At 42.7% G+C, this 18,244-nt stretch overlaps 2 protein-coding genes and 2 long non-coding RNA genes across 9 annotated transcripts in view; 2 read left to right on the forward strand and 2 right to left on the reverse strand.

The window, feature by feature from the left end:
* Positions 1–2,110, forward strand: part of KDM2B (lysine demethylase 2B) — an 89,753-nt gene extending 87,643 nt beyond the window's left edge. For all 5 annotated transcript variants that reach the window (XM_079956430.1, XM_079956429.1, XM_079956432.1 and 2 more), the window contains one exon: positions 903–2,110. In XM_079956430.1, the coding sequence (XP_079812556.1) occupies positions 903–1,084 (182 nt within the window). In that variant the 3' untranslated portion in view covers positions 1,085–2,110. The remainder of the gene's footprint in view (positions 1–902) is intronic.
* Positions 1–18,244, reverse strand: part of LOC307205073 — a 448,154-nt gene that overhangs the window by 304,544 nt on the left and 125,366 nt on the right. The gene's annotated exons all lie outside the window — the stretch shown is intronic.
* On the reverse strand, positions 2,588–18,234 carry RNF34 (ring finger protein 34). 2 transcript variants are annotated; one of them, XR_013833785.1, is made up of 7 exons: positions 18,056–18,234; positions 7,712–7,930; positions 7,028–7,420; positions 5,006–5,062; positions 4,560–4,761; positions 3,322–4,260; positions 2,588–3,285 (listed from the first exon to the last, which is right to left on the reverse strand). XR_013833785.1 is itself a non-coding variant. In XM_079957037.1 (6 exons), the coding sequence occupies exons 1-6, from the start codon at positions 18,059–18,061 to the stop codon at positions 4,073–4,075; spliced, it is 1,065 nt and encodes a 354-aa protein (XP_079813163.1). In that variant the 5' UTR covers positions 18,062–18,234; the 3' UTR covers positions 2,588–4,072. The 2 variants fall into 2 exon arrangements, 1 of the variants encoding a protein (XP_079813163.1); XM_079957037.1 differs by having other exon boundaries at positions 2,588–4,260.
* LOC307205261 lies at positions 9,592–12,441 on the forward strand. The gene is made up of 3 exons (XR_013833964.1): positions 9,592–10,089; positions 10,128–10,282; positions 10,804–12,441. It is a non-coding gene; the product is annotated as an uncharacterized lncRNA (long non-coding RNA).

An 18,244-nucleotide genomic window follows, 5' to 3' on the forward strand; every position in this document is an offset into this window, starting at 1 on the left:
CTATTTTGTGCAGTGGACGACCTCTCTCATTTTCTTGTACCCAGTGCATTATTTTCATTGCTTTGATTTTTGGGAGTTGGGATCCAGCAACATTTGGCGTACCTTGCTATACACCTTTCTCTGTAGTGGAAGCAGAGCCACAGATAAGAATAGGGTGGAAAATGCCTTGTTTCCTTCAGTTCCTTTGTTGTGGGCCCTTAGCACATAATTTCAGATAGCTGAGACACCTTTTCTGACTTAAGGGCCGCAGAATGAGGACAGGAAATGCCACCCAATAATCCTGCCATCAAAGGGAGATGTTTCTGGTAGCAGACAGTGTGTGAGGTATTTTGTGGAAAACTTTTGTAAGCACCTTTGAGCCTTATAAAGTGAGAGGCAAGTGTTCCAATTAAGACTACCTGTCCTTCACTCTCTCCCCTCCTCATTACTTCATGTTTTTGTTTATCTATCTATATGCTGTTCTGAATGTGGCTCCTGATTTAGAAGAGGCAGCAAGGCCAGAGCAGAGCAGTACAGTCGTACCTCTGAAGTCAAACAGAATCCATTCCGGAAGCCTGTTCGACTTCCAGAGTGCAACTTCTGATTGGCTGCAGGAAGCCCCATCAGACATTCGGCTTGCAAAAGAACATTCGAAAACCGGAACAATCACTTCCAGTTTTCGATCATTTGGGAGCCAGAACTCTCAACTCCCACGGCATTTGGGAGCTGAGGTACGATTGTAATCCATATGGATGCAACAGGTAGCCTCCTCAGAGAGCTTCTGCAGTGGCTGTGATTGGATTATTCAGTTGCAGCCCATGCAAAAACACATCTAAGCTTCATAGCCCTAGCAAAGGCCTCTTAAGAGTTTAAGAATGGCTCTCCTAAGCCAACCTTCCTCCTATTTTTTGTCTCCCCGACAGACTGCAATAAGGTGACAGACCAATGTCTCTCCTATTTCAAGCGGTGTGGGAGCATCTGCCGGATTGATCTGAGGTACTGCAAGCAAGTGACCAAGGAAGGTTGTGAGCAGTTCATCGCAGAGATGTCTGTGAGCATTCAGTTTAGTCAAGTGGAAGAGAAACTGCTGCAGAAGTTGAGTTAGTGTTTACTGGGGCAAGTTTGTAAATAACCAGGAGCTGAAAAAAGGACTCCAGGAGACCACAGAAGGAATTTTATTTTCAATTGGGAGATGTGGAATATGCCAAGTTGGGGGACCGTTTGGGCTGTACAGGAACATGTGGTGTTGAAACCACCCACAAAGGTTCTAGCCTGGATGGGATCTTTTGACACTTTGCCCAGGCTCTTTACATACCTTCCTCTGGTGACAGCAAAGGATTCATGCCTTGAAGAACACTGAGGAACACCTATTTATATACCACAGCTGGAGCATGTGTAAATTTTTAAAGCATTTTTGAAAATGTCAAAAGCAATGTTAATTCTGGGGTTATTAAGGTGGGCCATTACCTGTTTTTCTGCCTTTTGAACTTTTTTGTTACATCCAACGTTATGCAGAACTATTTTTGTACAAATTTGTTTAAAAAAGTTATTTATGCAGTTACTGAATGCATTGCAAGTGTTTGGTCATTGGTTTCAGATTGCCAAGTTTTATCTTGAGATAAAAGAGAATTTGAACTTCTTACCACTTAAATTACCTGCTGAGAGTTATACCCCAATTGGGATGGGGGAGGGGGGAGTAGGTTAATCCTCTGAAATGAAAAAGCATGTTTAATGGAAGTTTTATATACTGCTTTGTATAACACTGTAAGCATGTTGTGGAGAAAAGGAGGTGTAAAATACAAAACAAAAAAGTTGCCAAGTTTTTCCCTGTATAAAAAACCACATTTTCTCGACTGAAACTTCCAATTACAGCTGTGCATATGGGAAGGCATTAAAATACTCTCATACTTGCTGTAAAAAGTCCATTTATATGACTTAAAATCAAACAGTTTCAGGGTTTGAGTGAGTTCTTGTTGTCCATATTTAACCTGGTTAATTTCTGATTGTCACAAAAGGGGGGGATTTCAGTATTGATAAGTGCCATTGTTGTAAAGTGGTGGTGAAAACCCCCAACCTTCTTTCCCGATACAGTTTTACCTCTGTTGAATTTGTATAAATGATTGTACAAAAATGGAGAGGTGACCTGTGCATTATGTTCAAGTTGGGTATTGAGCAGGAAACTGCTTGTGCTGCTGGGGCAAGAGAGAATCACACCCTTAATGCCACTTCTGCCTTGAGCTGGCAACTGGAAGCTAGTTTGGCTTAGCGGCTATGACAACAGGCCTGCTATTCGGCTCTGTGGGGTATTTTAAGAGAACAGTGCCCAACAGGCAGCTCTGAACATCCCTGGATTTAATTTTTTACCAAAATGACTTTTTATATATCTGACTACAGGAAGGTGACCTAGTTCTCTGGTTGATATGCAACTCATGTCTGCCTTGTAGTAATACTGACTGGGATTCCTTCCTTCAATGGATGTATAGCTTTCTATCTGCTAAAGACACCCACACACCCCTCAGTAGTCTGCTGGGGACAGTTTAGGAGCTTGGCCTTCCTGGCTCCCCAATCCCATGGGCTGCTTCAGTCAGGAGAGAAAGAAAAAAGTCAATGCCAGATAACAAAATGTTTTATTAAGTCAACAGCCATTGTTCAGAATGTTAGGGGTATGCTACATTCTCTGTATGTATGTACTCCCTGAACAAGGACTTGATCAGCTGATTTTCTGCACCTTATCTTTAAAAAAGATCTTTCTAAAAATAAAGCCATATTATCTTGCTCCCTTCTGAAAAATAAAGTATGAAAGTCATACATTCTGTCTTGGCTGGAGACTGAATGGTACTCCATCCCACTCAGTCTCAGAGCCTTCCCAGTTACTTAGTTCCCACAAACAGTAAAATTTACTCTTGTGCGCACAAGCTTTACACTATCTGCTTTTGAGAAGCAAAACAGCAATACCTGCCTACTGTGCAATGAAGGAAATTTTAACTCCTTGTTAAGACATTCTGGGCCAGATTGACAGGATTGCCATTCTTCCTACAGAGGTGAGGCAGGACTTTAGGAAGAGGATAAAGACTTTTATCAAAACATTGCCATGTTGTTTCAGGTTTTTTCCCCTCACAGCTCAAATTCAGTAAGGTTCTAATAGTAAAGTATTTAGTACTGTGCAACCCCAAGAATGGGAATAATGTGTTTCTTTCTCTCTGCACCATTTCAACCTGATCCTAGAGCTGAAGCTTCACATTTCTATACTCCTTTCCACCAGATATGCTTTAGCTATGTCTTCTAGGAAACTGGAATGAAGGTATTCTGCAAGAAAAACACTGAAATAGCTGTTCAGTAAACTTGGTAGTGCTTCTGAACAAAGGAAGCCATGATTCCTATTAAGGATTTGTTTTCTCTGAAGAAACCTTTCTACTTGGCTGTTCTGTTACTCCATACTCATTTCACTGTAGGAAATTTCTAACATGTTAGAACTTATGAATAATCAAAACTGAATGGGTCACCTTAGAAGTAAGTATGGGGTAGGATAGCTTTAAGTACTATGATTAAGGCTACTGCGCTTTATTGGGTACACGTGGAATTGGGACTAGAGCCCCATTGCCTGAATAAGAAACATTCACCAATCTGTCTGCTTGAGATGGGTGTGAGTTTTTGAGGGCCCACTTGCATTTCATTTAACATTTAAAAGACTGCAGCTAACTATTCCTTGGGATGGTACACTTACTTTTAAATGCACTTGGGCATCATCACTCCTGCTGCTTGCTAGAAAGGCAGCACCCTACTTCCTGGCCTTTCCACTGGGTAACGTGCTATATTCTTCAGAAGAGAGCAATGAGTAATGCTAGATTTGCTGCTGCTGCATGTTAGAGTCAACCAGTTTCTGGTTTTATCCAGGTAACACAGCTCTATCCTTAACAAGGCATCTGTCTGCCTGAGCAGAAGTACATTGGTCAAGCTCCTAAGCTTCTGTTCAGGATGCTATGAATTATTGGAACTGAGGCCTACCATGGGGCATCCAGACACGACTACCGTGGCCTGTGCCTCACCCCCAGAGAAAGCGCACTGAGAAGCCTCTGGTTTTGGTCTCCCACATTCATGACTTGAAGACGTGCACGGCTCTTACAACATACTGTCGACAGATGGGACATTCGCTCATTCGCTTGCCGCATTTCGTGCAGGTGACCATGTGGCCGCACTCCAAAAGCACGCAATCAATCACTGCGTCCATGCAGATCCTGCAGAGGTTGTCGTCCTCATCGTTCAGTTGAGGTTTCTCCCCCACTGCCAAGAACCAACAGAACCCATGTTAGAGAGGGAGGCATGCCATGACATAGGTCTTTTCAATTAGTAACCCCACACAAAGAATTTTAAGCCAAGCTGCTTTAGTGCAGACTTGTTTATGCTAGACAAAGAAGGAATATTATAACTGCAACTTTAAAGCAGTGTGGAACTGTAGTTCTACACTGATGGTCCATTTTTTGCATTAACAAAACATCAGGGCAGCCCCTAAGATGAAGAGCAAAGAGGGCTGTAACAACAAGCAACATGCCCACCCCCAAACAGAGAATAAGTACACCTACAAGTCCTGTGATTTGCTTCATTCTCCCTGTAGAGCCTGCTCACTTTTTCCACCAGCTCCCATTTTTCACAGCATCCCGAGTAGTTGACAAAGTTGCGAGCAAGTATTTCCTTCAGCTGGCGAACATTTAGCCCTTCAATATCATCCAGGCTTGAAATATCAGATAGTGAGGCTCTTGCACGCTTCCTGGACTGCCCTGGAGTCTAAAATTCATAAGACATCTATTAGCAAAGAAGCAGGTGGCATTAACTCTGTTTGCCTAAGGGGAAAGGGGAGGCCTGGCACACATTAAATATGCATTTGTTTTAGAATGTTTCCAAGTCTTAAATTATTTTAAGAATTTTCATTTACGAATCTTGTATCGCTACATCAAATTAGGAAGTTCATTCTCTTTTTTTTTTTTAGTGACTGCAAGACCTAAATTTCACCAGGTGATTCACTTCTTACCTGCTCTGCATTTTCCTCCTCTTCACCAAGGTTTGCTGAGAGTCTCTCACTTTGTCCCTACACCCACAAGAGTATAAGCAAAATCTGTATTAGGGCAATACCTTTAACAAAAGATTCCCAAATAGCATGCAAGCTTTTCGATTCTCCAAATTTTTCATCTAGGCTAGATGTTAAAGCAGCACAGGGGCAGGGGAGAGAAGAGTTGGCTGTTGGCAGCGCCATTGATTTTCCGGTAGAGGAGGAAGGGATCTTGCCAATTGCTCCACTCGGTAGGACTTTGCAAATTAGAAAAATGTCCTTCCTAGAGTGGGACAGCACTCTTAACAGTTCCTTTCTGGCTAGCTCTTGACAGGCAGGGCTTCTTGTGGCCATCTTGTGCCACAGTCAATGGCAAGCCTCATTCCTCCCTTTTCTATCTGTATTCTGACTGCCTATGTGGAAAGCAACACAATGGCCAGAAACAGTAACAATGTGAAAAACTTTATGGAATAATTCAGAACATCAGAACTAACAAACTGAAGTCTCTGAACGTCCTTAAATGAATCACGGTGCCAGACTACACGGCGGAGAGCAAGCTGTGAAGCTTTGTGTGATCAGCAAATGTCCAATTCTGATGTCCAAACTCTGAACTCTGAACAGTGTTTCCAGATGGCAACTACTGTTTCGTTCAGCTCTTCATCAGCCAATTAGTTCAACAAACACTCATATGAGCACTGTTCCAGAGTACAGTATCTTTCAGTTCCATGTATATTATATCAATTCTAAAAAAAATTGGTTAATGAAGAAATTGCACATCTTTCTACTTACAAGTTTTTGTTGAACTAATAGGCTGATGAACTGAACAAAACAGTAGCTGCCATCCGGAAACACTGTTCAGCAGAGTTCAGAATTGGACATCAGAGTTGGACATTTGCCGATTATGCAAAGCTTTACAAGCTTGATCTCTGCTGGGTAAAGTCTGGCACCGTGACTTATTCAAGGGCTTTCAGAGACTTCAGTGTGATAGTTTTGATGTTTTGCATTATTCCATAAAGTTTTCTATACTGTAATTGTTTCTGGCCATCGTGTTGCTTTCGAGATTGCTGAGTTACATTTTTTGTTTACTTACTACTTACTACCTATGTGGCATAGCAGAGAAAGAGTGAAGCCCTCTCTAGTGACTTGTTCAGGGATGGGTTGGAGATGAGATGGATAAGCACGAGTAGCAGGGGAACCTGGCAGAAAGCTGTGTGTCACCCATCATGATTTTCTAGTAAACATTAGCTGGATCTGATTGTCCTTGGTGGCACACACGCATAGTGCCACAGACAAGGAAGCACTTTCGTGGGCTCCAGTGGGTCATTCTGTCATTTCAGGAGGTTCGCTACAAGTGGAGTGGGAAGATGCAAGTCTCATGGGCTGGTGGATTCAGCACAGAGACCACTTTGCACAAAGGAAAGCATGTATATATGAAGTATATATACCACCTGATTGCAAGAAAACCTCAAAGCGATTTACAAAAAGAATACAACATTTAGGATTATCAATACAAGACAATTAAAAACATTCAAAAGAGAATTAAAATCAACAGTTAGCTAGAAAGATTAAAGAGAGAACTTTCTACAAAACAAACATGTTTTAAGCAGGGATTTGTCATTGATAAGTTCAATATTCAAATCCGCCTCTGATCTTAGTCTTAAGATAGAATGGGAGCAAACTTTCAAATAAAGGCATTTAGGTGCTGTGTTGATATTAGGTTGCATCACAGCCTGCTGAGAACAAGAAACAACAATAGTTGATACCCTGTCCTAATTTCTGGAACTACAGAAACTGACTGCTACAATTCCTCTTTCTCTCCTCCAGATTACCAACACCTCCTCTGCCAGCAAGAGAAAAACACATGGATGCATTTTGCTATCTGTACTGTAATTAAGATGCAGAACCAGAGGATCAGCTTCCAGGCCAAGCTCCACCCCCATTCCACCCTAGGGTACAGAGGGGCAGAAAGAGCCCAACTGCCCCACCCAATATACACTACCATACCTGTATCTGTAATTCATTTCCTGTGCTCTCATGCCTATGTGCAAAGTCTCCCTGAGAGGATGATACAGAACCTGACAGAGAAATAGGATGTGTAGAAAAACTAGAAGTCTGTGATCGTGCTGAATACAAGCTGCTAGTGTCTGTATCCTCTTCGGAAGCCAATCCATGATGGCACAGTACAAGATCTACCAAGTCTTCCTTTTCTCGACAAGTATCTGTAGGGATATTTCGAAGTATCAGGTACTGGCGCAAATCTTTGACTTTCAAACGCATTAGCTGCGGACGCTGGAATGCTGTCTCCTGCAACAACTGACAGGTGCAGCATCTTCGGAGGGTCTCTTGCAAGACTGAACACATGGAGCAGAAATCCTTCTTGCACTCACAACAGACATGCTAAGTGCACACACAGAGGAGAAACAAGCCAGAAGACTGTTAACGCAATTGTCACCAGTACCCAGACATCTTCTTTCCCCCAAGCACTATTTACATACACTTTAAGAAACCCACAAATACATCAAGCAGATTCAGAACACAGAAATATTGGGATTTACAATGTATACTACAAGCTGAGCTGGACTTCTTTCCTTGCCCCTGTCCAGCAATAGGCTTTTTGGGCCAAAGACTGGGGGTGGGGGAAGGCAGAGACATACAGCCCTCAAGTGACAGAAAGTGCTATATACTCACCCTTTTTCTGAACACAGAGAATGTGAGGCCACAAGATTTACAGACTAGATTAGATCCCCCTGCTGCTGAAGAGGTATACACGGTGAAGTCTGTACTTGGTGCAAATCTAAAGGGATTTGCTCCACCCCCAAATCCAGGTTGTTGGCCACGAACAGCTCCTGTCCCCATGACTTCATTCAACAACCCACAACAGGAAGCCCACATGGATGTCGCTCCCGCCTGTAAGACACAAACACAAGCCAACATGGTCAGCTAGTAATTCTCCTGAATTTAGGAGCCTCTCCTGACCATAAGGAAAACAAACATGCCTCTCTCAGTGCTAAACTTGTGGTAATGCTAACATCATGAGAGCCACATAACCAAAGAAGAAAACAGAGTATCCCTGCTACAGATAGGCTACCTTGAGGAAAGGAATTAGGATCCCCCTTAACAAAACAGCAAAAACTGCATATTTGTTGCACAGGAAGCCTATTTTCAGAAGGGCCCCAGCTCTGCAGAAAGCATTCTGGAAGAAGTACTTTGTTTTGTTTCTGTAGCAATCATTCTAGGAGCACAGTACACAATTTCCAGAATGTTGGCAACTGAACAATTGTCATGATAGATGTAGAAAAAGGAGAAAACCTGTTTCAGTCCCACTGCACAAATTGAGAGAGACTAGTACAGCAACACCTAGACAGCAAAACTAGCAACTATCAAAACCATCTTTTTCTTTTTTATTTTAAGAAAAATGCACACCACCTTTGTTCCCTTGTCCTCATAATCCTATCTATAATTTATAACCTGCACTTCTCACTTCAAAAGTTCAAGAAAGCTACATAAAGCTATGGTTCAGTGATAAAGCTCATCTTTGTTTGAGATTTCAAACTACCTTATTTTTCCGTGTATAACTCGCCCCTGTGTATAACACGACCCCTATTTTGGGGGACTCAAAATTGAGGAAATGGGGGAAGATTGCCCAGAGTTGTTGAGCTTTTTTGGGGGGGGGATTGCCGACAATCGCTTACCCGACGCTGCCAATCGCACTCATCCATGTATGCCCACTCACCACCAGCCGCCGACAATCACACACCCGATTGCCACAGCAGCCAATCACCAGCAGACCTGGCCACAGCAACCATTCACACACACACCCCAACGCCGCTGACAATCTCCTGCTCGAGGCAGCAAGACCCCAAATTTTTAGCATTGCTTTTTAATAAAAAAACCTTGTCTTATACACGGAAAAATATGGTATGCCCACAGAACATATGACCCCTAAACTGGAACAAATGACCATATTTGTGGTAGTGCATCACGCCAGGTCAAAAACATTGTATGCTATCCAATATGATTTCAATTCACATAAAAATATATTCCTTTATTCACTTACGAATTTTCTAGAAGGTCAATCAGAGGACTTTTAAATTAGATGGTAGTTAAGTTTGTTACTAGAGGATAGTTTTATAGGAACCAGCAATGAGAAAGTTATGGGCTACTTTTTTTGACCCAACGTAATATCAACTATGAAGCAGACGATGAAGGATTTGCGGGAAGAAGGTTTTGTTGGCATAGTATGTAATGAATTTTAATATTTTTAACTACTGATTTTAGTGTTGATTTTTGTGCACAGGCATGGTCCTCACAATAAACGGATTTGATTTGATTTGAACTATGAAGCAGATTTTTTAAAAAATCTAAATGAATTGGAGAACTTTACCAAATTAAGTTTTGATCATTTGATTAATTGTGTGCCAGGTAATACAGCTTTTCTGAAGGGAGAGAGAGAAAAAGAAAGAGAGAGAGACGGATGGATGGATGTACGTACTGTACATACATACACTGCCTTTCCCCCGATGGGACTCAAAAGCAGTTTACAGATAAAAAAAAGATTTTAAAAAAATCAAGGTTCCTGGACCATTCTCATTATTCCTTCATCTAAACCTCCTCTCTTCGATTTAACTGTGCCCATCTTTCAGAATGCATAGTCTCATTTGTGTGTCCCATTAAGCACCCAGCTTACATTTCAAGGAACAGCCACTTTCTCTGCTAGACATCTAGACTAGAGATGACTGAGACTGATTTCACTGAGAAAAGCAAAAAATGAATGGTGCTTGCACACTTAATTCTTGAGCCCTGGGTACCAAACTGATTCCAGGAGACAGCATCACTTGATGGATCACAGTTGATGCCAAAAGGGCTAAAATCCCATCTAAAATGGCATCTGGCATTCTGCTAAGAAGCACCATGCTCTTCTCAGCAACATTTACGTAAGCCGAGTTTTCAAGATCAGAATATAGTATTTAAGCTAATAACTATTTTAGCAAAAGAAAATGTGTGTGAAAAACTGCCAGCATATAAACCCGGAAAAAAGACACAGCAAGTCAGGCAACCAACTTCCTGTTTCTTCCTAGACTTTTATTTTTTATTTTACCCATAGTAGTTATTGTCTTGAAGGATGTGTTAAGTTAACCATTCCAATGTAACTCAAACAGCCCAGCACATTCCAAGGCAACATTTAAGACTGAGGGCATAATTGGTTAGAAATGCATCCTATGAAATGCAGGTTACAGCTGAGCATATACTGTATTTTTCGTCGTATAGGGTGCACCGGCCCATAGGACGCACCTTGGGTTTTTTTTTTTTTTGGGGGGGGGGAATGAATAAAAAAAATTTATTCCCCCCCTAAGCCGCAGCTGCCGCCCCAAGCCTTGTGCACACCTGCCCGAAGCACTGGGAGCCCTCCGGAGGCTGCCGCCCCAAGCCTCGCGTGCTCGGCGGGACCTCCCGCCAGGCGCACAAGACTTGCGGACACTCGCCCGAAGCACGGGGAGCCCTCCGGAGGGCGCGCAAGGCTTGCGGACACTCGCCGGGGCTGCAGGCTGCTGCCCGCAAGCCTTGGGAGCCCGCGGGAACTCCCACCGGGTTTGCAAGGCTTGCGGATAGCTTCCTGAAGCCTGGAAAGCGAGAGGGGTCAGTGCGCACCGATGCCTCTCGCTCTCCAGGCTTCAGCGAAAGCCTGCATTCGCTCCATAGGACGCACACACATTTCCCCTTCATTTTTGGAGGGGAAAAAGTGCGAGCTATGGGGTGAAAAATACGGTACTTGCTATAAGTAGTACCCATCTGCTGAAGTGAGGTTTGCACAAGAAAACACTATTCATGGATTGGGCCCTGAACTGGTATTGCCTATACTACAAACCATTGTGTGAGTTTAAATGAACTCTTCTAACAAGACCACATCAAAATAAGCTGCATCACAATCCATGGGTAGACACAACAAAATAAAAGAGTAAGTGTGGTGGTGGACATTTTTGACAGGTAGGAAAAGAGTGATGTTTCAGCTACCTCAGCTATGTAATTTTACAAGGCTATAAAAATGCCAGAAACCTAAACATTTTATATTATTTTCCTAGCTATGATCCCAGGAATCAAAAACTTATCTTAATATTGTGTAAATGCACACGCAAGCACACACACTAAACCAAGTGAACTGTTAGCTACCAAAAGGTTGTGAGATTTAGAAAAGAGATTTAAACTAATCACATTTAAGTTTGGGCTCTTTTCTGATTTCTGAGCCAAAGCAGAAGAATTCAAACAGAATTAATACAGATGACTTATAGCCAAGAAGAAAGAACCTGACTATATCCAAGTGTTTTGAGATGAGGTCCCTTTGAACTTCATGACAGAGCAAGGTATTTAGTTAAACTGAACACATTATAACTCTTGCACAGTTCACTTAATTTTTATTTTATTTTAGTTAAAAGCACCCAATTTTTGTGGTAAAGGTAAATGTATTGGAATCTTATACTTTCCAAAGGCCAGGATTAGCCCTCCCAATACAATGACAAGAACATGTGCCAAATGGAATACAAAGAATACTGTAACATATATTCTATGAAAAATTTGTACTATAAGTGTAGCCCTATATAGAGCACATTGCAATAATGCAAGCCAAAGATTACAAACATACAGACATCAGTAGCTAGGCTATCCCATTTCAGAAATGGTCAAAGCTGGTAAACTGCACTTCTAACCACTGAGGTCAGCTGTGCCTCTACCAACATAGATGGATCCTCAAACTATAAACATGTGGTACAGTGGTACCTCAGTTTTCAAGTGTCTCAGAAGCCAAACATTTTGGTTTGTGAACACTGAAAACCCGGAAGTACTTGCTTCCGTTTTCAAACATGCATTGGAAGTCAAACAGCTTCTGCTGCGTGTTTTTCCATTTTTCCAATTGAACTTGCAGCCAGCCCTTTGCGCCTCAGTATTTGAACGTTTCGGAAATCGAATGGTTTTCCAGAACAGATTACATTCGAGAACTGAGGTACCACTGTACTTATAACTGTTGCACCACAGCCCTCTCAATCACCTTTCCCAAAAAGGGGATTTGCAATCGGGAGGTAGTTGTCACAAAGCAATGGGTTTTGATAACCTCCACTGGACATTTTACAGTAAAGTGCAGTGAACGCTAATGTAGCAACAAACCTGCTGCAGAGGTGCTCAAGTGCAACTTGCAAACAAGTCACTGTGGGCTTCCAAAGAGTCTAAAATTCCATTCCCTATAGATATTAACAAGCCCCGGATAATACAAAAAGCTCAACTGGGCAGCTACTTCAAGATGTGATGGAGACAGAGAAGTGGGCCTTCTTCACAGTGCTCAACACCACACAGCAGCCACAATTATGCTGTTGTGCTTGGTCATTTGCTGCATGCACTCTAGCCATCACCCAGTCTATTTCATCACCAGTTACTACTTGGTATACCAAGGTTGCCACGGGTTCCACAGTGCCAGAAATGGCACACGGGTAGCAGCTGGGCAGCAAAATGGATAGTACAGTAGCAACAACCCTAGTTTATTGTCTCCTTGGCCCAACACCAACTGAAGGTCTTCAAAGCCAGTTCCAAGTCAAAAGAGTTTCCTGGTGGAGATGGAAGTCCTATGGACCACAGTAACGTGTCCTGCAGTCTGTGCAAATGCTGTACTGAGCATCTGGGTAAGAACAATTCCCAGTTCACACAACCAGGTCTCAGAAGCATTTGCCAAATCAGCACCTTCATCCATGATCAAATCATGGCTAAGTGGGGTCTTATTATGTACTGACATAATCTTAAAGAGCAGTGCACATAGCCTGGTGGGCACAGCACATGAGCAACCAGGAACCCAGCAATTCCATGAAGGCATTTTTATCAGAAACCCATTTGCTGAGGTGTGGCTCTCTATCCTAGTTGCTATAATAGCCAATTATATCATGTCTGTACATATTTTACTGGATTTTACATACTTCTTCTAAACTGTGATGTTTTATACCACTGGAAACTTTTCTTAAAAAGTGAAAGCAAAAATGAAAGATCTTGTCAGGCTTCTTAATAAATCTGTAAAGGAGACGCAGCACTGTTACATCAAAAGCTGCAGGAAGCTTAAAAACAAGCTACACAGGACAGGGCAAATGGGATTAAATTCCAAAGACGGGCTTTAGATGAGCCGGCCTCAAGAGTTACCCAAGGACTCAGTGTTCTCCTGCCCTCTGGCAAGATTTAGATAATTTCTCTTACGTATACTTAAGCCAAATTTAAAAGGGGTTGATAGAATGTTAATCAGGCAAGCCTTTGGGACATCCAAATTCCACCAACTCCACATACTTATATTTTGCCCAATATTAAAAAACTGGGAGAAGGTGCCTATAGGCTACCAGGAATCAACAGAAATTGAAAGAGGAAAGGAGGTAGAGATGAGATATTCTTCTGCAGCAACCTCCTTAGTGAGCAGGACTGTTATTATCTACAGACTCTGATGCTGGTTGTCCACCAACAAGTTTTTCTCTTTTTGAGATGGGTATACCTATAAAATTATCTTATATCAATTCATTAATATTTGCATTCAAGTCTGACTCAGGTATTGGAAGGCCTTTATCTCTTGCATGGTTGTCTCTCTGATGCTGGTTGTCCACCAACAAGTTTTTCTCTTTTTGAGATGGGTATACCTATAAAATTATCTTATATCAATTCATTAATATTTGCATTCAAGTCTGACTCAGGTACTGGAAGGCCTTTATCTCTTGCAAAAATCACTTAAATGGAAGCACATTCCTATGTTCTTCTGTTAATCCAGAGCAGCTATTCACCTCTGGCACCAAATCTGGATTAGACCTGTCTTCATGCAAAAACATTATGATTAAACAACACAATCAATGGCTCTTGGCTCTACAGAGCAATGCTAATGAAGGTGAATTAACTTTGCAAAAAACCCAGAGGTGAAAAACTACATCTGTAACATGGAGCGTAAGCACTAGCCCTGCAGGATTCAAGAAAACTCTCAAGTTTTGTTCTCATCACCACATGGTGCATGCACTTAGTTGGCACCAAGATGTTAAGGAACAGTAAGAGCTGTTCAGCAAGTGGAACAGACTGCAACGAGAGGTGGGGGACTCTCCTTCCTTTGAGGTTTTAAACATAGGTTGGATGGCCATCTGTCATGGATGCTTTAGCTGAGATTCCTGCAATGCAGGGGGTTGGACTAGATGACCCTCGGGGTCCCTTCCAACTCTAAGATTCTATGATTCTATGATCCAACTGCCAGGTTTTTTTTGGGGGGGGGCTTTCCTCCTCCAGTTGCCACCCCCACAGCACCTGCAAAATCATTTGGCCCCAAGAAAAAGCAATAATAGATTCTTCCAAACAAATTTCCTTTTCCATTTTATTCTAATGTATTAACTGATAGTTATTATTGCAATGATCTTATGTAAACTGCTTTATGAGGTCCCCCTGAAAAATGGTATAGTATATAACTACCTTAAATAAATAGTACACTAACACAACAGCAAAACAGGAAATCACACAGCAGGGGGAGAAGTATTTCCCTTTGCTAAGAGAAAGACTACACTCCACAGCTCTGGAGCCAACACAGAAAAAGCTCTGCTCCTCAGAGATAACACACTTATTGGGCTAGGAAACATAACCGGGACGTTGGCTTCATGGGCAGATCCTAACACATTAGATGGGTAAATATTATATGGGAAAGGTGCTTCTAAAGCTGCAAACAGAACAAACAGAAAAGATGCACACAGCTCTCACCAACAGACACCTGTGAGCAGAGAGTCAGAAGAGGAGCATTCTGTTTATTACATTTACAACAGTTTATAAATAACAATTCCACCCACTCCTTCCCTCGAGTTCAGCCCACCCTACTTTAACTTTTACAACAAATGTAACAGAGTTTTATAGCACCTTGAAGTGGCACTTTGGCCCACTGTTTAGTTTCGCTCTCTACCTCAATGTTATGCTTGTGTTAGGGCTGCAACATTTAAACTGGTTAATAATTAAGAATATCTGATCAAATAAGAACATACCACAAATTCATTTGGCAGTCCTTTTTTAAGTTGTTGATTTTACTAGTACAGAAATTATAAAAAATGGTGACAGGCAGCTGGCACTTTAAAGAAGAGTGCTCCTCTTTTTCCTGCACACAGGAGGGAACAGATGGAATTCTCATTCCCTCCCCTGCTGGATTCCAGCAAGCCACTAACTTTTTTGGGCTTATTTAAACACTGTTATATTCACATGCACATTTATTCATACTTAATTGATCAGCTAATACATATTTGATTATTCGGTTAACAGTGAAATCCTGTGTGTTTACTCAAAAGTAATGTTGTGTTCAGTGGTATTTACTCCCAAGTAAACATGCACTCTCTGATTTCTTTAATCAGTTCGACAGCCCTTGTGTGTATATATCATATGCTACACACACAGGATACTTATTACATTTATATGAGTGGGTTTTCTAGAACCTTGATTTTATTTTGTTTTCTGCTGCTATTTTAAACTGGCTTTGCTTATTAAGGTTGTTTTTTGTTTGTTTTTTTGTTTTTTTAGATTAATAAGAAATCACAGATTGCATTATCTGTCTCCATTATGCTGATCTTATGTACACCTTGCATTTTTTTTAGAAAAAAGGCAGAGTATAAAGAGGTGCTAAAAATATATCTGAGGAGAAAACTTCCTGTGTGGGATGAAGTGAGTTCTGGTCCACAACCCATTCTGTCACAACAAGACTGCATTCCTACACATGCACTTCCTTGGGAATAAACCCCACCAAAACCATTGATTTACTACTTCCAACTAAACATGCATAGAGTCAGCCTACATTGGCCTGTGCCAACCTGGTGCTAATTCAAAACACCAGGTTTCGCAAAGGCTGGAATCCTACACACATACTTCCCAGTAAATGGGCAGCAATTCTGCACACAGACACTCATCTGGGAGTAAACCCCACTAAACCCAGTAAAATGAGGCTACAATTCTGTAACCACGTAAACTGGGAGTAAGCTCAGATCTGGGCAGATCCACACCAGTGTCAGAAACTCAAATATATAAGCTAATTGCCAAACGGCACCTTAAACCTAGGCTATGGTTGCCGCTCAGTTATGTAGCTCATGAGGTGACCTTGGGCCAGTCACAGCCTCTTAACCTACCTCACAGGGTCATTCTAGGGATTAAATAAGATGGGGCTGAACCGTGTACTTCTTGGAGAAAAAGGTGGGATATAAATGAAATACATAAGCTCTCATGCTTATCTGCTTAAGAAAGCTGGAGAGGCCAGTCAGATTGAGATAACAGTCACCAACCTGGCATCTAGAGATCTCCAGAGAGTCGCAATTGGACCTGCGCCAGTCACAAATGCACCTGGCATCTGGGGAATTGCTTACACTGATCCACACCATACAAATAAAACATATCCAACACCCATTATCCCCCCTCCAAATAATTCTGGAAACTGTAGCTTAAGGGTGTTATGAATTGTATTTCAGTTCCCAGGATTCTTCAAGGGAAGTCCATGGGATTTAGATGTGTGGCCAATGTGTGGCCAATGTGCAATTTTATTTTATTTGTTTCATAAAATTTATATACTGCTTGATTGTAAAGAAAAACAACCCTCAAGAGTTTACAAAACATAAACCAGTAAAATTAAGAAAAAATCACAACCATACGTTAAAGTTAAAATACTAAAGCAGATCAAAATTACCTCAATTTTCTAAGCAACTACATAGGCGATAATGTTTCTAGCAGGTGCCAAGAGAGCAGTGAAGCTGCCTGCTTGATCTCAATAGGCAGCAAGTTCCAAAGTGCAGGTGCTGCCATACTAACAAATGTGGAACAAGTATTACATGTCACCCATAGCAGTGTCAATTCCACCTACTGAAGCAGTCAAGTGGGCACATGTTGGGTAAGGCGATCTCTAAGGTAAACCAGTCCCAAGCTGCTAAGGGCTTTATATGCTAATAGGAACACCTTGACCTTGGCCAAGTAGCAAATCGGCAACCAATGCAGAGCACAGGTGAGGTATGTCCTGTCAGCACTTGCGTGGCAGCATTCTGCACTCACTGCAGCTTCCGGCTCCAGCACAAGGGAAGCCCCACACAGAATGCACTGCAGTAATCCAGTCCTGATGGTGCAGATCTGTGCTACGCTGTACACAGGACAGACCCACTGAAATCAGTGGAGTTACAGATAGGTAGCCGTGTTGGTCTGCCATAGTCAAAACAAAATAAAAAAATTCCTTCCAGTAGCACCTTAAAGACCAACTAAGTTAGTTCTTGGTATGAGCTTTCGTGTGCATGCACACTGTGTATCTGAAGAAGTGTGCATGCACACGAAAGCTCATACCAAGAACTAACTTAGTTGGTCTTTAAGGTGCTACTGGAAGGAATTTTTTTATTTTGTTTTGAAATCAGTGGAGTTAAGTAAGCCACAGCTAACTGAAGTCAGTTTATTTTAATGCGTCTCCTCCAAGAATGACTTCCTCAGGTAAAAACATTTAAGAAAAAACCAGCCCTGGTGGATGCAGCCCAGAGAGACTTCCTTCTCTGCGCGTGCTTGTGTGTGTGTCCCCCAGGGGTCTCTGCAGGCGCTGGAAAGCTCCAGCTGTCTGACTTGACCCCCCAAAGGCACACACTCCCATTCTATCCCGAGCCAAACGGAGGCCAAAGATCTACTATCTGGGTTATGTTGTCACAGACACCCGAGTAAACATGCCGTAGGAGTGCGCTGTCAAAGTCTTCCCGGGATTCTGCCGGGTAAAGGGGCCTCCACCCCCCTCCTCCTGGGGGGCCCTTTTAACCCCCCCCATTGACAGGCGAGCGCGGGGGGGGGGGCTGTTACCGTTACTTCGTCGCCTTCAAAAAAAGGCTCCGCCCCTGGCCAGCCCCGCCTCTTCCCTGGCTGCCCCCTCCAAAATGGAAGACAACCCCCCTCTCCTCAAAAAAAAACACCCCACCTACCTGCCTCCCCACCTTCACTCCCCCCCCTCCCCACTTTTCAGGGTGTCCCTCAAACCTCCCCCCCCCCCTCGTCCCCGGGTCGCACCTTCATGGCCGCTTCGGCGCCTCCTTCCTTCGCCTCAGCGGAGACGGTCTTGCGGGGGAGGGGCGCCTGCCTCCCCAACGGTCTCCCTCGCGCCGCCGCCTTGATATGCGCATGCGCCGCACCCCCCCCCTCTTCCGCGGAGAAGGTCCTGGCGCCGGGACCACCCACCAAGCCGAGGTCGGGAGGGGC

Source organism: Podarcis cretensis (genome assembly GCF_951804945.1).
Source record: "Podarcis cretensis genome assembly, chromosome: 16".
Lineage (NCBI taxonomy): Eukaryota > Metazoa > Chordata > Lepidosauria > Squamata > Lacertidae > Podarcis > Podarcis cretensis.